This window comes from Beta vulgaris, chromosome 5 (assembly GCF_026745355.1).
Source record: "Beta vulgaris subsp. vulgaris cultivar EL10 chromosome 5, EL10.2, whole genome shotgun sequence".
Taxonomy (NCBI): domain Eukaryota; kingdom Viridiplantae; phylum Streptophyta; class Magnoliopsida; order Caryophyllales; family Amaranthaceae; genus Beta; species Beta vulgaris.
In genome coordinates this window covers 26,616,126-26,634,164 of record NC_079206.1, presented here as the reverse complement: position 1 = coordinate 26,634,164, position 18,039 = coordinate 26,616,126, and the positions used below count along the sequence as shown (strand labels likewise).

Genomic DNA, 18,039 nt, shown 5'->3' with positions numbered 1-18,039 from the left:
TTGCAAGCTAATTTTACTTTTGTTAATTGACATAACTTATATACACATTGGCCAATTCTAGTGAAGTAATAGAGTGCCACGTGGCGTGTATACATTGTCATGCACGCCTTTTAATATATTTGTATAGATATATTTGTACTAGCCTTCTTTGCACGCGATGCGTGCGTGAATTATTTTGGCAATTATTATTAAATTTCATCTAAATGTAATTTTAAAGGATTTAATTTACAATCAGCATTAGTTTAATTAAATATCACGTGGTGTAAATATAAAATATAAAAATTACTTGGTGAAGAAGTTTTCTTGGTATTTTTATTACTTGTTAATGGATGTTGGTATTGTTATTGCATTTCAAAAGTTTAGGTAAAATTAAAATTTTATGTTTTTGATTTTGTAATTGATTTGAAAACTGCTTTAGTTATGTTAATTTGTTCTTCAATCATAAATTTTTTCTTTCACCATACATAATTTTATGAAAGTTTATTTTAGCTTCTTTGAACTTCTTTTGATATATGTACATATTTTAAATTAGGAAGGATTATGATTAAGGAAAATCTCGAAATTTTAATAGGTAATATTTTTTATTAAATGAAGAATTAAAAAGTATTTTCAAAGAGGGACTCCATATCTCCTCTCTTGACTTATGTAATCTCTATTATATAAGTCAAGGGAGGAGGTGTGGTGTCGTCTTTTGAAGTGACTAAAATACCCTTAATGATCTAATTAATGGAATGAAAAAAATTACAAAAGCAAATCATTTAAAAATTCTCATTCCAACTTGCCATTTAAAACAAGTTTAAAATGGTATATGCATCAAATACTTCAATCAAAAATTAAATAGACAAAATATTTATACCTTATAAAAAAAGATGGCATGCATAACGTGCATATGAAAAGTCTGAACATTCACTACCTTTGATACTCTTTAATTCAGTTAAACCAACTCATTATTTTTGTTCTTTCTGTTCAATATTCATTCACAAAAAATTAATGTTAATAATCACTCACAACCTTTTTTATTTTTTTACATTAGCGAATTAATATATATCTAAATTCATCTAACTGTTGAATTTTTCATATTTAAGTTTAATCATAAATAAAGTACGAATGAAGTATCTAATAGAATAACAAATTTTGAAATTAACGCATGCATCGCGTGCATATGAAGGCTAGTAGAGATAGATTATAACAGACATATGGTTCAGTTTGATTTGGTTCGAATCACTTTCGGATCTGTCATCAGATTCGGTCATTTCAGGTCTCAAGCCAATTTCAAACTTTTTCAAATTCGGTTCGGGTTAATTTTGCTGGGTCTAAATACAAGACCGTTAAGCACTTAAGCCCCTCAATTACAGAATACGTTGCTGAATTTCACTCACATTTCTCTCTCTCCTCTCGCATAGCCGAAACTAGACATGGCTTCCAATGAAGAACAACAAACCCAAACTGAAACTGAAACTGAAACTCACACTCAAACCACAACTATGAAAGTTGCAGAAGAAGAAGATGACCCACCAACTCTAAGTCCCTACGCTTTAGAAGCTCTCCAACAATTCCTGTCTTCACAATCAAAACGAGAAGATGAACAAAAACAACAACAAGAAGAAAATGATGGTGCGATGCCATTGCTACCAGAAGATTGGCGTATGAGCCAGTTTTGGTATTCCCCTGAAACCGCCATTAGTGTTGCTCAAGAAGTTTTCTCTCTCCTCTCTCACTTCCCTCACTCCGATGTTCCCCCTTCCGTCGCTTGCGTTTCTTGCCCCACTCTCTTCCTCTATCTTAAGGTCATTTTTTTTCTCACCCCCACCTTTTTAATTATTATTTGATTTCTGGGCTTTTTAATTTGTTATGGAATTTGGTCTTTTATGTATCTTTGGTTGAAATTGTACTATTGCAATCCTTTGTTTTTGCTGTTTTTGGTAGTTGTTTGTCTTTTCTTTTCTTTTTTTGCTGATGAGATGAGAATGATAAACTGTGTGCTTAGGTTTTGATGATATTTTAAACTGTGGGTTGTTTAAGATTTTGTTCTGTTTATCTTATAAGAAAGGGAATGTCGATTACGATTCACAACTAGAATAGTTCGGATAAGTTCAGATAATTGGTTTTAGGAATTAAAGAATGAAGTATAAGAAAGGGTAGGAAGGATATATCATGCTAATTTAACATAGTGAGTATATTTATTTCATTGTTTAAACAGTGGACATATTAATAGGATGTAACGGGAGAGAATACATTGGTAATGAGGTTGTAGTTGAACGAAATGAAAGGCTTAGGGCCTCTCGCATTCTTCCTGATTGGCCGCTAATATAATGCTCTTACCGGAGATTTGCAAGTTGTGGAAGGCTGGTACTATGTTGATATTATAGCATAATAGTGTAATCATAAGAAAGACACTCTTATGCTCCGTTTGGTAGGGCGTAAAATATTTTCAGTGTAAAATGATTTTCATGGAAAACACAATTCCAAAATTAGTCTTCCGGTGTTTGGTTCCGGCTCCGTTTGGTAGGGAATAAAACATTTTCAGTGTAAAATGATTTCATGGAAAATAATTTACAATGGAAAACACAATTCCAAAATTAGTTTTCCGTTGTTTGGTTCCATGTAAGAAAAATAATGAACATGAAAGAAATATGAGAGGAAAAGTAAGGAGGTAGTGAGAAGAGTGTGTGAGTGAGATAAGGAAAATAGTTTTCCCTTCATTTTGAAGGGAAAATGGTTTTCCATCATTGGGAGTATAATTTAACTCTAAGGGAAAATGGTTTTACAGTCCTTTATCAACCAAACAATGTAAAACTGAAAATAGAGGAAAATGGTTTTCCAGGAAAACGTTTTACGCCCTACCAAACGGAGCCTACATGTAAGAAAATGATGAAATGAAAGGAAAATGAAAGGGAAAGTGAGGAGGTAGTATACAAGAGGGATAAGGAAAATAGTTTTCCCTTCATTTTGAAGGGAAAATGGTTTTCCATCATTGGGAGAGTAATTTTACCCTAAAGGAAGATGGTTTTCACTCTTTTGCCAACCAAACAATGTAAAACTGAAAAAAGAGGAAAACAATTTTCCAGGAAAACGTTTTACGCCCTACCAAATGGAGCCTTAACTTCCTGAAAATGCAAAAGTAGATTTCAAATACCTATAATGATGTGTACAGATTTAGTAGCCACTCCTCATATCTGAAACCACTGGTAAATCATGCTTCTTGTTAATCAGATTAAATTCTGATTCGTGTCTTGGCCATTGCCAATTGTCGGCATGTGTACTGATGATATGTTGACAGGGGGAGGGGATCATTGATGGTGAATTAGTTCTTTGGACCATGAAAGGTTTGAAGATGGACCCAATAATCCTAGATTTCAGAAGGTTTCAGGAGTCTGCAATATTTTTTTTTTATAAGTTTGAATCTATGGTGTTGTGGACTAATACTCTTCTGTTAATATTGATTGCTTGCCTTCTGATGTGGTAAGTGCAGTTACCTCATGTTCAGTCAGAGTCACATAACGTTGTCTTGTTGATTTTAGTCTTTCCTCTTTTATCTCATGATCATTTATGGTCAATGAAAGTTTCTCGTCGAAATAAATTCCGTTTTGGATAAAATTGAAGGAAGTGATGCAGCAACTTGTCATATAGAGTTTTTTTTTTTTTCAAACAACCAGGTATTGTTGTCTCTACCATGCCACAGATGCCTGGGCTGTTGTCACCAGGGGCCAGGCTAATAGAACTCGGGGCACTTAAGGTTTCAAATGCTTTACATCCTACTTTGACTGGTAGTGAATTCTTGTTGTTGGAACTATCAGAATACTTGGGCTGTTGGCTTCATGATTGAGGAAAACATCTTAAAAATCTATATTACATACATGAGACCACATTATTCTGTACTTGGAAGCCAGTCACTGTAAGGAAATTCATCATAGGGTCTGCTGTCCTTACATTTTGAAGAAACTACCTCTTTGGCAACGCTTAAAATTCGTGGTTGTAAGTTGTAAATTAGCTATAAAGATCAATATTTCACGTAATAAGCAGAACATCAAAGGTATCTTGATGCTTTTCTTCCTATTGACGTACAGAATTTGAGACGTCTTCCACTTCATGTTTCCTGAGTTTGAAGCCGTGGAAGCAGGACTGTCAGGCGCTTCAGGTTCTACATAAATTGGCTGTTCTGTTTACTGCTGTGTTGCTCTGTTCCACCTTTTTTATGTCCCCTTCTGGGTTCTGTGGTCTCTTGAATTTCGAGCAATAGGAAGGAAGAGACTGTAGATTTTATCTTCTCAAACTTTTTGAAATTTATTGTTGTGTTGTTCTGATACATGTTTTTTCAGCAACTATGGTATGTTGGCTGCCTCTTGAGTGTTATATATATATATATATATATATATATATATAGAGGTAAGATCACATGAGAATGCTCCTTACATGAGAAATGAGAATAAATCTCAACCACACGATTGGATTAGAGTTACAACACTTGTTCATTAGAGTTATACCCACCTAAAAAAATTTAGAGCCAAAACAAAAAAATTTGAATTTTGAATTTTTGTTTCGAATATACTTTTTTTTGGAGTTACATCACTTTTTCATTAGAGTTACATCACTTTTTCATTAGAGTTACATCACTTATTCATAAGGGTTATAGCGCGTAAATATCATTCTCATTTCTCATGTAAGTATGCATTCTCACATGAACTCACTTCTATATATATATATTCTCATCAGTTGCTCACAAGATATATCTAAACGAACATGTTGAATTGTTATTTAATACAATGGGATAATTTATTTTACTTTTGGCTATCAGAACATATCATATCTTTGTTTGTTGTATGGTGGTCCTAGAATGATACTCTGTCGTGTGCTCAGCCAAATATGCTTCTAATATATTTGTAATTTTTCAATTATACTTTTGTTTGAATTGCAGAAATTGTATCCAACCATGTCTATGCAGCTTCTCGAATATGACAGACGTTTTGATCAGTATGGAAGTGATTTTACTTTCTATGACTACAACGTGCCAGAAGATTTGCCCGAACCAATGAAGCATGGTTACCAGATTGTAGTTGCAGATCCTCCCTATTTGGTAAGAACTAAACTGCTAAAACATTTACTCCGAACCTTCTTTTCCCCTCTCAAGGCATTTTTCTTGTTAATATTCTCGAAGCTTATTTCTGCTGCCAGGATGAATTACGCTGCATCCCCATTTTTATCCTTTTTCAGGGGAGGGTGGGGATAAGGGATTCTAGGGTATACATTAATACATTGTCTAAACACAATTTCTTCATCTGCTAATGGAAATTTCTAAAAAAACCTGCATTAGTTTTTGCTGTAAAGGCAGTTGTCTAGGGTCAAAATTATACATATGTGAAAAGTCTTCACCTCATTCTTCTAATGCATGGATAACCACCACCCACCACCTAGTATGTAGCTGTGCTGACCCAGAGTCCCTCGTTCTGCTAGTAAGCCTTAGAAAGCAAATAAGTAAACATCCCAGATTCTGTTTTACACTTACATAGTTCCAGAGGAAGTAAAAAGAGGGCGTGCAAAAAATTACTTCTGCTATAAACTTGTTGTCTTGTCTATTCACCATCTGCTTATCTTCTCTGTTTTTGAGGAAGAGTGAGGAATGCTTGAAGAAAGTTGCTCAAACAATAAAGTTTCTTGCTCAACCTGGAAAAGTTTTCTTGCTCTTGCTCACTGGTAAGCTTTTCAGTAACACGTTACTATCATTCTTAATGTGATCATCATTTTGATGTAATACGGTATACCCCTCTGTTTCTTAATGATTTATCTACGTGCTATAAAGATCTTCCTACTACTATATCCCTCATTTGGTAAAGTTTTATTCCCTTTTCACACTACTTGACCCACTTGTTGGACCCATATAATTATACACTATCTCACAGCGACATTCTCTCTCCTATTCAAATAAACAAAAATGACCCATATAATTATACACTATCTCACTTGCATACTCTCTCTCTTCCTGATCCTGGTTGTTTCAGTTGCTACAGTGAATAGGAAGTTTCTTAAATATCGGAGGGAGTTATTGTTATCTAAGCTGTACAGTCTACACTATGATTTGTAGTATTTTGTTCGAAATTGTTTAGCGTTATGGGAACATGTCGAATCTTCTTCGGGTATATACTGATATATATGGATTAGCATTTAGTACTCAGAATCACTCTCTTTATGCTACTTATATCATGACTTCCTTAGACCTCATCATCCATAATCCACCCTAAAGATATTATGAATTTGCTGCAATATCAAAACCAAAAAAAGTTTAATTTTAGAGATAAATTAGAGCTTGTTTGGTTAACCTTCAAATGCATGGAAAATTAGAATTCCTAGGAAATAAATATATGTGTTGTTTGGTTGGCAAAAACATGGGAAGTAGAATTTACCATGTTCAACCAAACAAAAAAATATATTTCCTAGGAAATAAAAATTCATGGGCAATACAAATTTATGGGAAGTTATACTTCCCAACTTCAACCAAACGAGCCCTTACATTGCAAGTTGGATTTTCTTAGTGAAGCTGATGTTTCTGCTTGTTTTGATAGGCTGTCATATGTCTAGTTAGTAGTTACCTTGCAATCAATAGGGATATAAGGATCCTAACAAGCTGCCCACACAATGGAACTTAGCTTGAGCTTGGTATAGCTAGAACTTGGAAAGGCTCTATTTGTAACCTATTTCAAACTCGAGTCAAGTACAAGTAACTCGAGCTCAAGGAACAAGCTTTAACCAAGAAAACTCTCTTACTATATTACATATTTAACATTTTGCTAATACTTCAATATGTTGAATATGTCATCATTGTTAGCTGTTACTCCCAAGTCCTATGAATTCTTTTTAAATTCATATATCTAAGTGCTCACTAGCTTTTTGAGCCAAGTTTAGATGTACTTACTTCGCCCATTAAGGTCTTAAGCCGAGCTTTAGCTGAATTAGACTCAAGTGGCTTGCATTCGTATTAAGGATAAACATAACCAAGTATCCTTTATTTGTGCAGGAGAAGTACAAAAGGATAGGGCTGCTAAGCTCTTGGGACTGCAGCCGTGTGGTTTCCGGCCAGAGCATTCTAGCAAACTTGGGAATGAGTTCCGACTTTATACCAACTATAATCCTGGTGAAAGGTTAGGAGGCTGGGAGTTGGAAGATTAGGTTTTTTTGTACGTTCATACTTCAATACTCAAATCCATCTTTTTACCAATGATTGTTTGTCTCTAAGAAATTTTGTAGCATTGTGTTATTACTCTTGTTAGGCAGTAAACTGTCTATTTAAGAAAAAGAATGTACGTGAGTACTAAGGAATTTTGGTTTTAAAAGTTCGTAGTAACGACCAACTCAAACTTAGTTCTTTCGGGAATTGCTCTGTGAACGTATTCTTCATGCTAGAAAAGAGCAAATATGCTTCGTGCCACTCGGGTTGATCAATTATCATGTTTTGTTTCCTTTTCTGTTCTAACTTCTCAAGTTCTTTTCACCTTTGATTATTTTTGTAAAACTGGTGGAAGAAGCTGGTTATGTTAGGATGTGTTTGGTTAGGTAAACCTTTTTTACATTTTCCAACAAAATTATTTTCCTAGTTTAAATCTGTAAAGAGTGGAAAATAGTTTCCAAAACATTTTGCTTCTCAAGGAATGGAAAACACACTCAAGGAAGGGAAAATGTATTTTTCTTTCTATTTTTATGCTGCTTAGGGCCACCAATATTCCAACAGTTGGAGTTGACCTAAATACCCTACTTTATTGGAATTCACACCACTATAAATAGTGGTTGTCCCGTCAGTCAAAATGTATTCAATTCTCACCTAACAAGCTAGAGCATCTCTCTCTACCTCAATTATGACTTGAGCGTCGGAGGGGCGTTTTCAGAAAAACCTTGGGGTAGTTTTTCAGTGTGCTTTGCAAGTTCACCGCGTTAAGATCCATTGGAACTCTCGTACACTCTCGGCATTCAGTTGACATCCCCTTCATCATTACTTAAAATGTCTTGACTGTTTCGTATGTGGGGAAACAACAATCTCAAGCCACAACTGAGAACTGAAATGACACCGATCTGTCGAAACCATAAAGCTCCTCAGCTAGAACCTAATCCACCTTCCCATCGCACACATACTGTTGAGACACTCGACCCTCACGAGGACGAGAGCCCTACACCTATGCTTGAGCATGGGCCTCTGCCTTAGCCAGTTGGACCCTCTCATCCACACTCTTCTCTGCCTGTTGAACTCCAAAGGATAGCAGACCAGCTGAACCAAAACATTGAACAGAACTTAAGGGCCATGTTGGCCACTCTTCAAAGTGGGAGGTGGAGGTGAGGGAAGGAGCATCTCGGATGCAAAGATCAAATGTCGCCGGACCCCTCAGCACGGAGGCATGAACAACCTAGAGAGCAAAGACCCCCTTTCAGCTCAAGACCCCCCCCCCCCCTCAACCAACCCATAGACCCCATCGGTCAGAACAGAGATCGCCTCGGACGGAACGTGGGCAGAGGGACGCCCATCAGACGATCGAAGAGAACCGACTCCATATGGGACAGATGGATGCCCAAGAAATCCCAAATAGAAAGGGAGCGTCAAGGGCGGCACCATCAAGACGCGAGCGTGAGCTTGGTCAGCCCTACTCTCCTCGCCGGGAACGATAGAGATCCCTTCCTCGCTCGCCCAGGCATCGGGAGGATGAGTGAGACTCAACCTCATCTCAACCACGCAAGCGTGGGGACCCCCAAGATGGTCAACAGAGGTGTCTTGAACTTCATGACCCTCTTTAGCAAAGAAGTCATGGACACCCCTAACCTAGGCAAAGTAAAGGTGCTTCTCATCGAGCAATATGCATGTTCGACGGACCCGGCTGACCATATGGCCTCATACAAAGCACAAATGAGTGTGCAAACGGGTTGCTAAGCTGCATGGTGTCGTTATTTCCCAACCACACTCAAAGGGTTGGCGCTTAACTGGTTCTCAAATTATCTCCTGGGATTATCATTAACTTCTCAGTGTTGAAGGCACTCTTCCTTCAACACTTTATCGCGGGAAGGAGAAACAAGAAGACTAGCATCCATTTGATGTCGGTCAGGCAAGAGAACAATGAGAGTCTAAGCGATTACATCAAGAGGTTCAACGAAGAATCATTAAGGGTGTGAGACCTCCAAGATGGAGTTCATACAAGCCTCAGACATTTGTAAACCGAGCAAGTTCCGTTGGTCCGTGGCAGAGAACGAAGTTACTACGTTCACGGAAGCCATGACTCGAGCATAAAAGTTCATACAAGCCTCAGACATTTGTAAACCGAGCAACGACAACTCGAGGAAAAGGAAGGAGGACAAGGGGCTTGCGGATCACCGCAACGGCCAAGATCAGACCAAGGCTTCTCGATCCAACCCTCGGCCTAACCGGCCTTCCACTAGTAGAGACGACTCTCGATTTAATAGGAGCCAAAGGGAGATTTTCTTGGACCTCAAAGAAAAGTCAGTCTTGACTAGGCCACCCCCCATTAAGACATCCAACACTCGGCGGGACAAGCGTTTTTGGTGCGAGTACCACAAGGAGTGCGGTCACACCACCCGCGATTGTAGAGAGTTGAAAAAGACCTTGGACAATCTAGCCGACCAAGGGAAGCTCAAAGGTACCTTAATAACCCTGACAACAAAGACAAGAGAAAGGAAGATCGGGCTAACAATGATGGCACTAAAGGGTATGTCGGTGTTATATCGGGTGGATTTGCCTTAGGAGGCCTAACCGACCGTTCCAGCAAGTCCCACCTCCAAGAGCTGAAACATCAGGTGTTAAAGGTGGAAAGCATACAGGCAAGCTGCCCAATAGTGACCTTCGGAGAAACAATTCGGTGCATCCTGTCGGCACTATCAAACTCCCAGTGCGGCCCGGAGAGAAACGCGGCCGCAGCGGCAGAAGTAAAGAACCTCTTAGAAGCAGGGTTCATTGAAAAATGTCAATACACAGAATGGTTGGCGAACGTGGTACTCGTCAAGAAGTCTAGCAAAGCGTGGCCGATGTGTGTAGGTTTTACGGACTTAAACAAGGCTTGTCCGAAAGACAACCATCCCCTTCCCAAGATAAACAGGTTGGTGGATTCAACAGCAGGGCATGCACTTCTCAGTTTCATGGACGCCAATGCGGGGTACCACCATATACTTATGGCTGAGAAGTATATGCCACATACTGCCTTCATTACAAGCCAAAGGGGTCTACTGCTACAAGATGATGCCCTTCGGGCCAAAAAATGCGGGAGCCACCTATCAATGCACAGTGAACAAGATCTTTCAAGGCCAACTAGGCTGCAACATCGAAATATATGTTGACGATATGATCGTCAAAAGCAAGCAAGCAACAGATCACACAACTGACTTAAGGGAAACCTTGTCTACCCTTCGTCGATATCGGATGATGCTTATCCCCAAAAAGTGTGTTTTTGGAGTTAAGGGAGGGAAATGTCTTGGCTTTTTGGGCGTTTTTGGTCGACGAGAGGGGAACTAAAGCCAACCCAGACAAAGTACAAGCAGTGTTGGACATGAGGTCTCTTAAGAACGTCTGAGAGGTCCAACGCCTCACCGGTTGCCTAGCGGCCCCTCGGCGCTTCTTATCATGGTTAGCCGACAAGAGCCTTACCTTCTTTCGCGCACTCAAGCGAAAAGAATTTGATTGGGACGAAGAAGCAGAAGGGCCTTTCAACAACTCAAGCAACACCTTTCCACCCTTCCCAAGCTCATCTCCCCCCTCGCAGGGGAGACATTGTACGTCTGTTTAGCGGTGTCTGAGTACGCACTAAGTGCGGTACTTGTGGCCGACCGAGAAGATGGCCAACATCCGGTATACTTTGTCAGCCATGCTTTTCGAGGGGCAGAAAGCAAGTACAACCATATTGAAAAGATGGTTTATGCCTTAGTTATGGCAAGCAGGAAGCTGAAGCCCTACTTTCAAGCACATCCTATTAAGGTTCTAACCGGACAACCTCTTCAAAAAGTCATTGGAAATTGCAACCACTCCAGTCGCATGACTGATTGGGTCGACGAACTGGCCGACTTCGGCCCCAAGTATGAACCTCGTAGGGAAATCAAAGCCCAAGCTCTTGCAGACTTCATCTCTGAGTGCACTTCCGGACCGGCTGAGGAAGAGGGATCAACAACCTGTTGGCGACAAGTTGGAATATGCCATTAAGTTCGACTTTCTAGCTTCCAACAATGAAGCTGAGTATAAGGAACTGATCCTAGGCTACAAATATGCATCGCCTCAGGAGCCAAGTCAGTTCGAGCTAGGTCCGATTCACAACTAATAGTCGGTCAAGTATCGGGAGAATTTGAGACCAAGGAGGATAACATGAGGATGTATAGATTGAAAACCAAAGAGGTGGTCAATAATTTACAAGATTTTTGAATCTTACATGTACCTCGGTCAGAAAATCAACAGGGTAACGCCCTAGCTCGGATAGCGAGCTCAGCAGATGGGCTCATCCCAAGAACCATCATGTGGCAAGTCATCCACCAACCTAGCATCAATGCTAAACAAACTCTCATCTCAGACAGAACTTCTACGTGGATGGAAAAAATGATTAAGTACTTGAGGGATAAGGAGCTCCCCTCGGACGACAAGGAAGCTAAGAAGGTTCAGGAAAGGGCTAAGTGGTTCGCATGGCACGACGGAAACTTGTACAAGAAATCCTACACTCCCTTGCTGAAGTGTGTCACCCCTAAGGATGGAGACCACATATTAAGGGAGATACACGAGGGGGCATGTGGAAGCTATAAAGGAAGTGGAACCATCGCCGCTAAGGCACTCCGGGCGGGGTACTATTGGCCGACATTGAAAGAAGATGCAATGGAGTTGGTTCGAAAATGTCCTAAGTGCCCGTTGTTCTCAGATCTCCCTTGCACACCAGCGAATTGCCACAAGTCATCAGATATCAATAAGTACGTTGTCAACGTCAAGATCAGCTAGCTAATGAGGAACTAACACACAAGAAACAGAATGGATGTAGAAATGAATCCATTGGCAAGAATGAAGCATCACAGTCTAACCAATTCAAGTATGCAGTCAAGATAAGCGCGTTATCATCAAAACTCACTTAAGGTCAAGGCATTTAGAGTTCAAATTCCAGCATCACAAATACACTTTCAAAGAATACCATGGGGCACAGGGAAGCAATCACACAAATCCAGTCAAATAATATTTTTGGTATTTTTTTTAGCAATATCTGATTTTTTTGTTTTTTGTTTTTAGGAAAGCAATAAAACAAAACTATGAAAAGCAAACTAACTAAACTGACTACATTAAAAAGTAATAAAAAAGGAGGCGGTGTACTTACAGCAAATCTCCCCCCAAGCTGAACTCGGCAATGACCATATTGCAGCAAGAGGGAAAAAGAGGACTCACATCTCATCATTAGACATATCAGCAGTAAGACCACCACCAGAAGTACCTGCAGCACCAAAGAAAGCATGGCTAGAAGTGTCCTCCCCAACATGGTCAGTGCGATTAGGTACATGTGGCGTATACCAAGAGGGATGGGTGGCATCATGGGCAATAATCCCCTGGTGGTAGTAGTCATGGTAGATGGAGTAGAGCGCGTGGCGCATGTCAGACTCCATGGTGGTCAACCGTGTGTCCAGGGTGGTAAGGTGGGTCTGAATGGTGGCCTGATCAAGCTCAAGACGACCCATCTGTGAGATAAGGGACTGCTGTCCCTACTCAATGCGCGTAAGGGCGGCCACCATAGGGTCTACAGGTGCGGAGGAAGAGGCTTCCCCAGCGGACTACCTATGGTAAGTCCTGAGAGGTCATCTGGCAATGGGCTCCTGACCCCGCAAAGGAAGTCGGTACGAACCTACACCAGGCTCAAGGCGGGTCTGGGCGCGGTCATGAAGAAGGATGGACTCCTTCTTGACAATGTACCACCTAAACTTATTGGCTGATTGGGCAGTTATCCACTTGGCATTGATCATATAATTGATGCCTATCTCTGCAGGGCCAGCTCGGCATTGTTGATGTCAGGCACATAACCAAAATGAATAGCGATAGCGGTAATAAGGCCACCTAAAACAATAGGTTGCCCCCTAGTTGCAGTCAAACTAATTGCAGTCCGTTTTAGCTGGGACACAAATAAGTAAGGTAGGCATAAAGCATAGTCGAACTCGGGAAACAGATAACTCCCCATCAAGAAAAACTCCTGTGTTTTGACAGGAGTGAGCTCAGCACGCCCAAAAAGTGTACATCCCAGAAATCGCCGAAAGTAGCGAAGACTAGGAAAGTGTAAATGGTCAGGAGACATGTGTTGGGTGTTCACTTCCTCTTCTCCCGTAAATGCCGCCCACAATGTGTTTATGCGAATGCAGGAGGGTGGCGATGTTCCTCAGTTATGGGTACGACAAAAATAGCAGCTAATTGGCCTAGTGTGAGTTCTCGATCCTCATTCATGAGGCGAAAACGAAGACCCTGATTTTTGTTCCCTACTTCTAGGGAACTCAGACATTTAAGTGTGAGGTGCCTAAAAGTCCAAAAGAACATGCCAAACATAGTTCCTAATTCCAGTTTCTCAAAAAAATTCTTGGTATCAGCAAATATACCCAAAGCATGCAAATATTGTGAACCAACAAAACGAGTGGGAATTATATTTCGGAATTTCAACTTTTGAAACTTTTGTTTTTTCTCTAAAGATTTAAAAATTACCCCAGGAAAAGTTGAATCCGGTGGAATTTGATTGCTTGATTCCCCTCTTGAGCTTTGCCTCCTTTTGCTTGGCCTTGACATGGTGAAATTGGGTGAGAAGGTGAATTGAAGTGAGTAGGAGAAAAGATGGAAAATTTCTGAATTTTTTTTTTTTTTGTGAGAAAGATGAAGAAAAAGAAGAAGGGTGGAGAAAATTTGAAGGAGGAGATGAGATTGGTGAGGGAAGAAAGGTAGGAGAAGGAGTGGGTATGGAGGTAAGGAGGAGAGAGAAAAGGACGGTTTGGAGAGGATGAAGATATGAGAGAATATGAAGAGGAGATCGAAATTAAAAGCTCAAGAAAGTTGTCGGGGTATCCGCCCGGTCGACGGGGCGTAAACTTTTTCCTTGGTTTCTCCGCTTCGCCGGGTTTTCGCATGTCAAGACAATCCGCCCGGTCGGGAGAACTCTAAACTCTACTCAACTGTTTTCGCACGGTTGACTGGCCAACAAAACCAAAATTTCGCTTGCGCGCTCGGTCGGGCGGCTTTGGCCGGGCGAAAATTAAGTTACTTTTTTTTCGCTCTGTTTTGAAATAGTGACGCGCTCGGTCGGGCGAACTCCCCCGGTTGACCGGACGGTTTCATATTGCGCTATTTTTTTCCGTCAAAATTTCCCCATGTCATGAGATTTGCCGCCTCCACACACTAAACTCGTCCAAATATCAGTACACTCTCCCTCACCACTAAAAAAAATGAAAATAAAAAAGAAATAATCTAAACTAACAAAGAAGAAAAGAAAAGACGGGTTGCCTCCCGCAAAGCGCTGGTTTAGATGGTCCCGCACGACCGTAGTACCTTTGATTTCAAAATCAGGGAGTGTCTAGGTACATAACCTCTACTTGGCCTATGAAAGCTCCCTCATGGTACAGTTTCAGACGCTGCCCATTCACTTTAAACTTCGTCCCAGCTGCATTAGCCACTTCAATAGCTCCATGTGCTTTCACGTCAGTGACAATAAAAGGTCCAGACCATTTTGACTTAAGCTTTCCAGGAAAGAGCCGTAGTCTAGAGTTGTATAATAGAACTTTGTCACCAACATGAAACTCCGGCTTCACAATCATCTTGTCATGAAATCTCTTTGTTTTCTCCTTGTAAAGTTTGTGGTTTTCATATGCTTCCATTCGAAGCTCATCTAACTCATTCAATTAAAGAAGTCTTACCTCCCATGCAGCCTCCAAATCCAGGTTGATTTCTTTAACTGCCCAAGCTGAGAGATACTTCATTTCAATTGGTAAATAACAAGCTTTGCCATAGACCAATCGATATGGGGTGATTCCTAGAGGTGTCTTAAAAGTAGTTCGCAGAGCCCACAGAGTGTCATCCGATTTTTGGGACCAATCCTTCCTAGGGATGGCAAATGGGCGGAGCGGATGCGGATACCCCTAAATCCACACCCACCTCCACCTAAATTTTCCATACCCACCACCTACCCGCCAACCATGGCGTGTACAAGTTTCCATATCCACCTCCGCCCACGTGGATATAAGGTTATACCCACATCCGCTCCACCACCCAAGTGGATATCCATTACCCACTTATACCCGCCCATCACCTAGGTGGATTTTCCACCGGCCCACCTGATTTATTTTCTATATATAACCTATAATATAAATTAATTATTAGAAACACCCATTTCAAACAAAAAAATGTACACATTCTTAGTATTCATATTTCTTAATTATTTTTTACAATTTTTTAGATTTATGAACATAATTCTTTATTTTATAAAGGGTAAATTAGTAAATATTATACGGGGCGGATGGATATGGGGCGGGGCGGGTGGATTTGGGGCGGATGTGACCTCATATTCACCACCTACCCACCACCCATGGCGGATTTGACTTTTCGTATCCATACCCACCCACTACCCACCAAAGTCATATCCATACCCGCCCCAACTAGGGCGGATACGGTGCAAAACCCGCCAAACTATACCCACTTGCCATGCCTAATCCTTCCTTTACCTGTTGACTACTTTCTCCAAGATGCGCTTGATCTGACGATTGGAGACTTGAACTTGACCACTAGTCTGAGGATGATAAGCTAAACCAACATTATGAGTGACTCCATATTTCTTTAGTAAGGCTTTGAAGGTCCTCTAATGAAAGTGAGATCCCCCATCACTAATCAAGACTCTCGGGACTCCGAATCGAGGAAAAATAATCTTCTTGAAAAGCTTCATGACTACCTTAGAATCATTGGTAATTGAAGCCATAGCTTCAACCCACTAAGTCACATAATCCACATCAACCAAAATATACCTGTTCCCACAAGAAGAAGGGAAAGGTCCCATGAAATCAATGCCCCGTATATCAAATGGTTCAATTTCCAAAATTCCCATCTGTGGCATCTCCTGTCTCTTTAAAATATTACCCATTTGTTGGCATTTATTACAAGAAAGACAAAAGGCACGGGCATCTTTGAAAATAGCAGGCCAATAAAAACCACTCTGGAGAACTCTATAAGTTGTAGCTTGTGAGCCAAGATGTCCACTATAGAGTATCTTTCTTGGCTCACAAGCTACAACTTATAGAGTTCTCCGGAGTGGTTTTTATTGGCCTACTATTTTCAAAGATGCTCGTGCTTTGTCTTTCTTGTAATGAATGCCAATGTACATGTAATATTTCAAAGAGACATGAGATGCCACAGATCGGAATTTCGGAGATTGAACCATTTGATGTATGGGGCATTGATTTCATTGGGCCTTTCCCTTCTTCTTGTGGAAACAGGTATATATTGGTTGATGTGGATTATGTGACTAAGTGGGTTGAAGTTGTGGCTTCCATTACCAACGATTCTAAGGTAGTCATGAAGCTTTTCAAGAAGATTATTTTTCCTCGATTTGGAGTCTCGAGAGTCTTGATTAGTGATGGGGGATCTCACTTTCATCAGAGAACCTTCAAAGCCTTAGTGAAGAAATATGGAGTCACTCATAATGTTGGTTTAGCTTATCATCCTCAGACTAGTGGTCAAGTTCAAGTCTCCAATCGTCAGATCAAGGGCATCTTGGAGAAGGTAGTCAACCGGTCAAGGAAGGATTGGTCCCAAAAATTTTATGACACTATGTGGGCTCTGCGAACTACTTTTAAGACACCTCTAGGAATCACCCCATATCGATTGGTCTATGGCAAAGCTTGTCATTTACCAGTTGAAATGGAGTATCTCTCAGCTTGGGCAATTAAAGAAATCAACTTGGATTTGGAGGCTGCAGGGGAGGCATGACTTCTCCAATTAAATGAGTTAGATGAGCTTCGAATGGAAGCATATGAAAACAACAAACTTTACAAGGAGCAAACTAAGAGATTTCATGACAAGATGATTGTGAAGGGGGAGTTTCATGTTGGTGACAAAGTTCTATTAAACAACTCTAGACTACGGCTCTTTCCTGGAAAGCTTAAGTCAAAATGGTCTGGACCGTTTATTGTCACTGACGTGAAACCACATGGAGCTATTGAAGTGGCTAATGTAGCTGGGACGAAGCTTAAAGTGAATGGGCAACGTCTGAAACTGTACAACGAGAGAGCTTTCATAGGCCAAGTAGAGGTTATGTACCTAGACACTCCTTGATTTTGAAATCAAAGGTACTACGGTCGTGCAGGACCATCTAAACCAGCGCTTTGCGGGAGGCAACCCATCTTTTCTTTTCTTCTTTATTAGTTTAGATTATTTCTTTTTATTTTCATTTTTTTTAGAGTGGTGAGGGAGAGTGTACTGATATTTGGACTAGTTTAGTGTGTGCAGGCGGCAAATCTCATGACATGGGGAAATTTGACGAAAAAAATATTGTAAAATGAAACTGCCCGGGCGAGTTCGCCCGACCGGGCGCGTAACCGTTTCTAAGCATAATGGAAAAAAATCGAGAAAAAAGTAACGCACTTTTCGCCCGGTCAATCGGGCAAAGCCGCCCGACCGGGCGCGCAAGCAAAATTTGGGTTTTGTTGCCCGGTCAAACGGGCGAAAATGTTGCGTGGAATTTGGAAACCGCCCGAGCGGGCGAGTTTCGCCCGATTGTCTGGGCGGACTACCCTTACTTTCGAAAGCCTAGCATCGCGAAGAAAACGAGAAAAGTATTCGCCTGGTCGACCGGGCGGATACCCCAACAGATATTTGTGCGCCCCTTTCACCCCCTCCTTCATTCTTTCTTTTCACTCTCTCAATTCTTCATCCTCTCCAAACCCTCCCTTTCTCTCTCCTCACTACCTCCATACCTAGTCCTTCTCCTACCTCTCTTCACTCACAAATCTCATCTCCTCCTTCAAATTTTCTCCACCCTCCTTTTTCTTCATTTTTCTCACAAAAAAAAATCAGAAAATTTCCAT

At 40.7% G+C, this 18,039-nt stretch overlaps 1 protein-coding gene across 4 annotated transcripts in view; it reads left to right on the top strand.

Annotated features, from left to right (window-relative positions):
* Nucleotides 1-1,340: 1,340 nt before the first annotated feature.
* Nucleotides 1,341-18,039, top strand: part of LOC104893224 (uncharacterized) — a 32,326-nt gene continuing 15,627 nt past the window's right edge. For 2 of the 4 annotated variants that reach the window (XM_048644670.2, XM_019249584.3), the window contains exons 1-4: nt 1,341-1,787; nt 4,916-5,074; nt 5,610-5,691; nt 7,010-7,133. In XM_048644670.2, the coding sequence (XP_048500627.1) occupies nt 1,416-1,787; nt 4,916-5,074; nt 5,610-5,691; nt 7,010-7,133 (737 nt within the window). In that variant the 5' untranslated portion in view covers nt 1,341-1,415. Of the gene's footprint in view, nt 1,788-4,915; nt 5,075-5,609; nt 5,692-7,009; nt 7,435-18,039 lie in introns of those variants that run through there. The other 2 variants (XM_010679327.4, XM_010679328.4) reach the window with 2 other exon arrangements.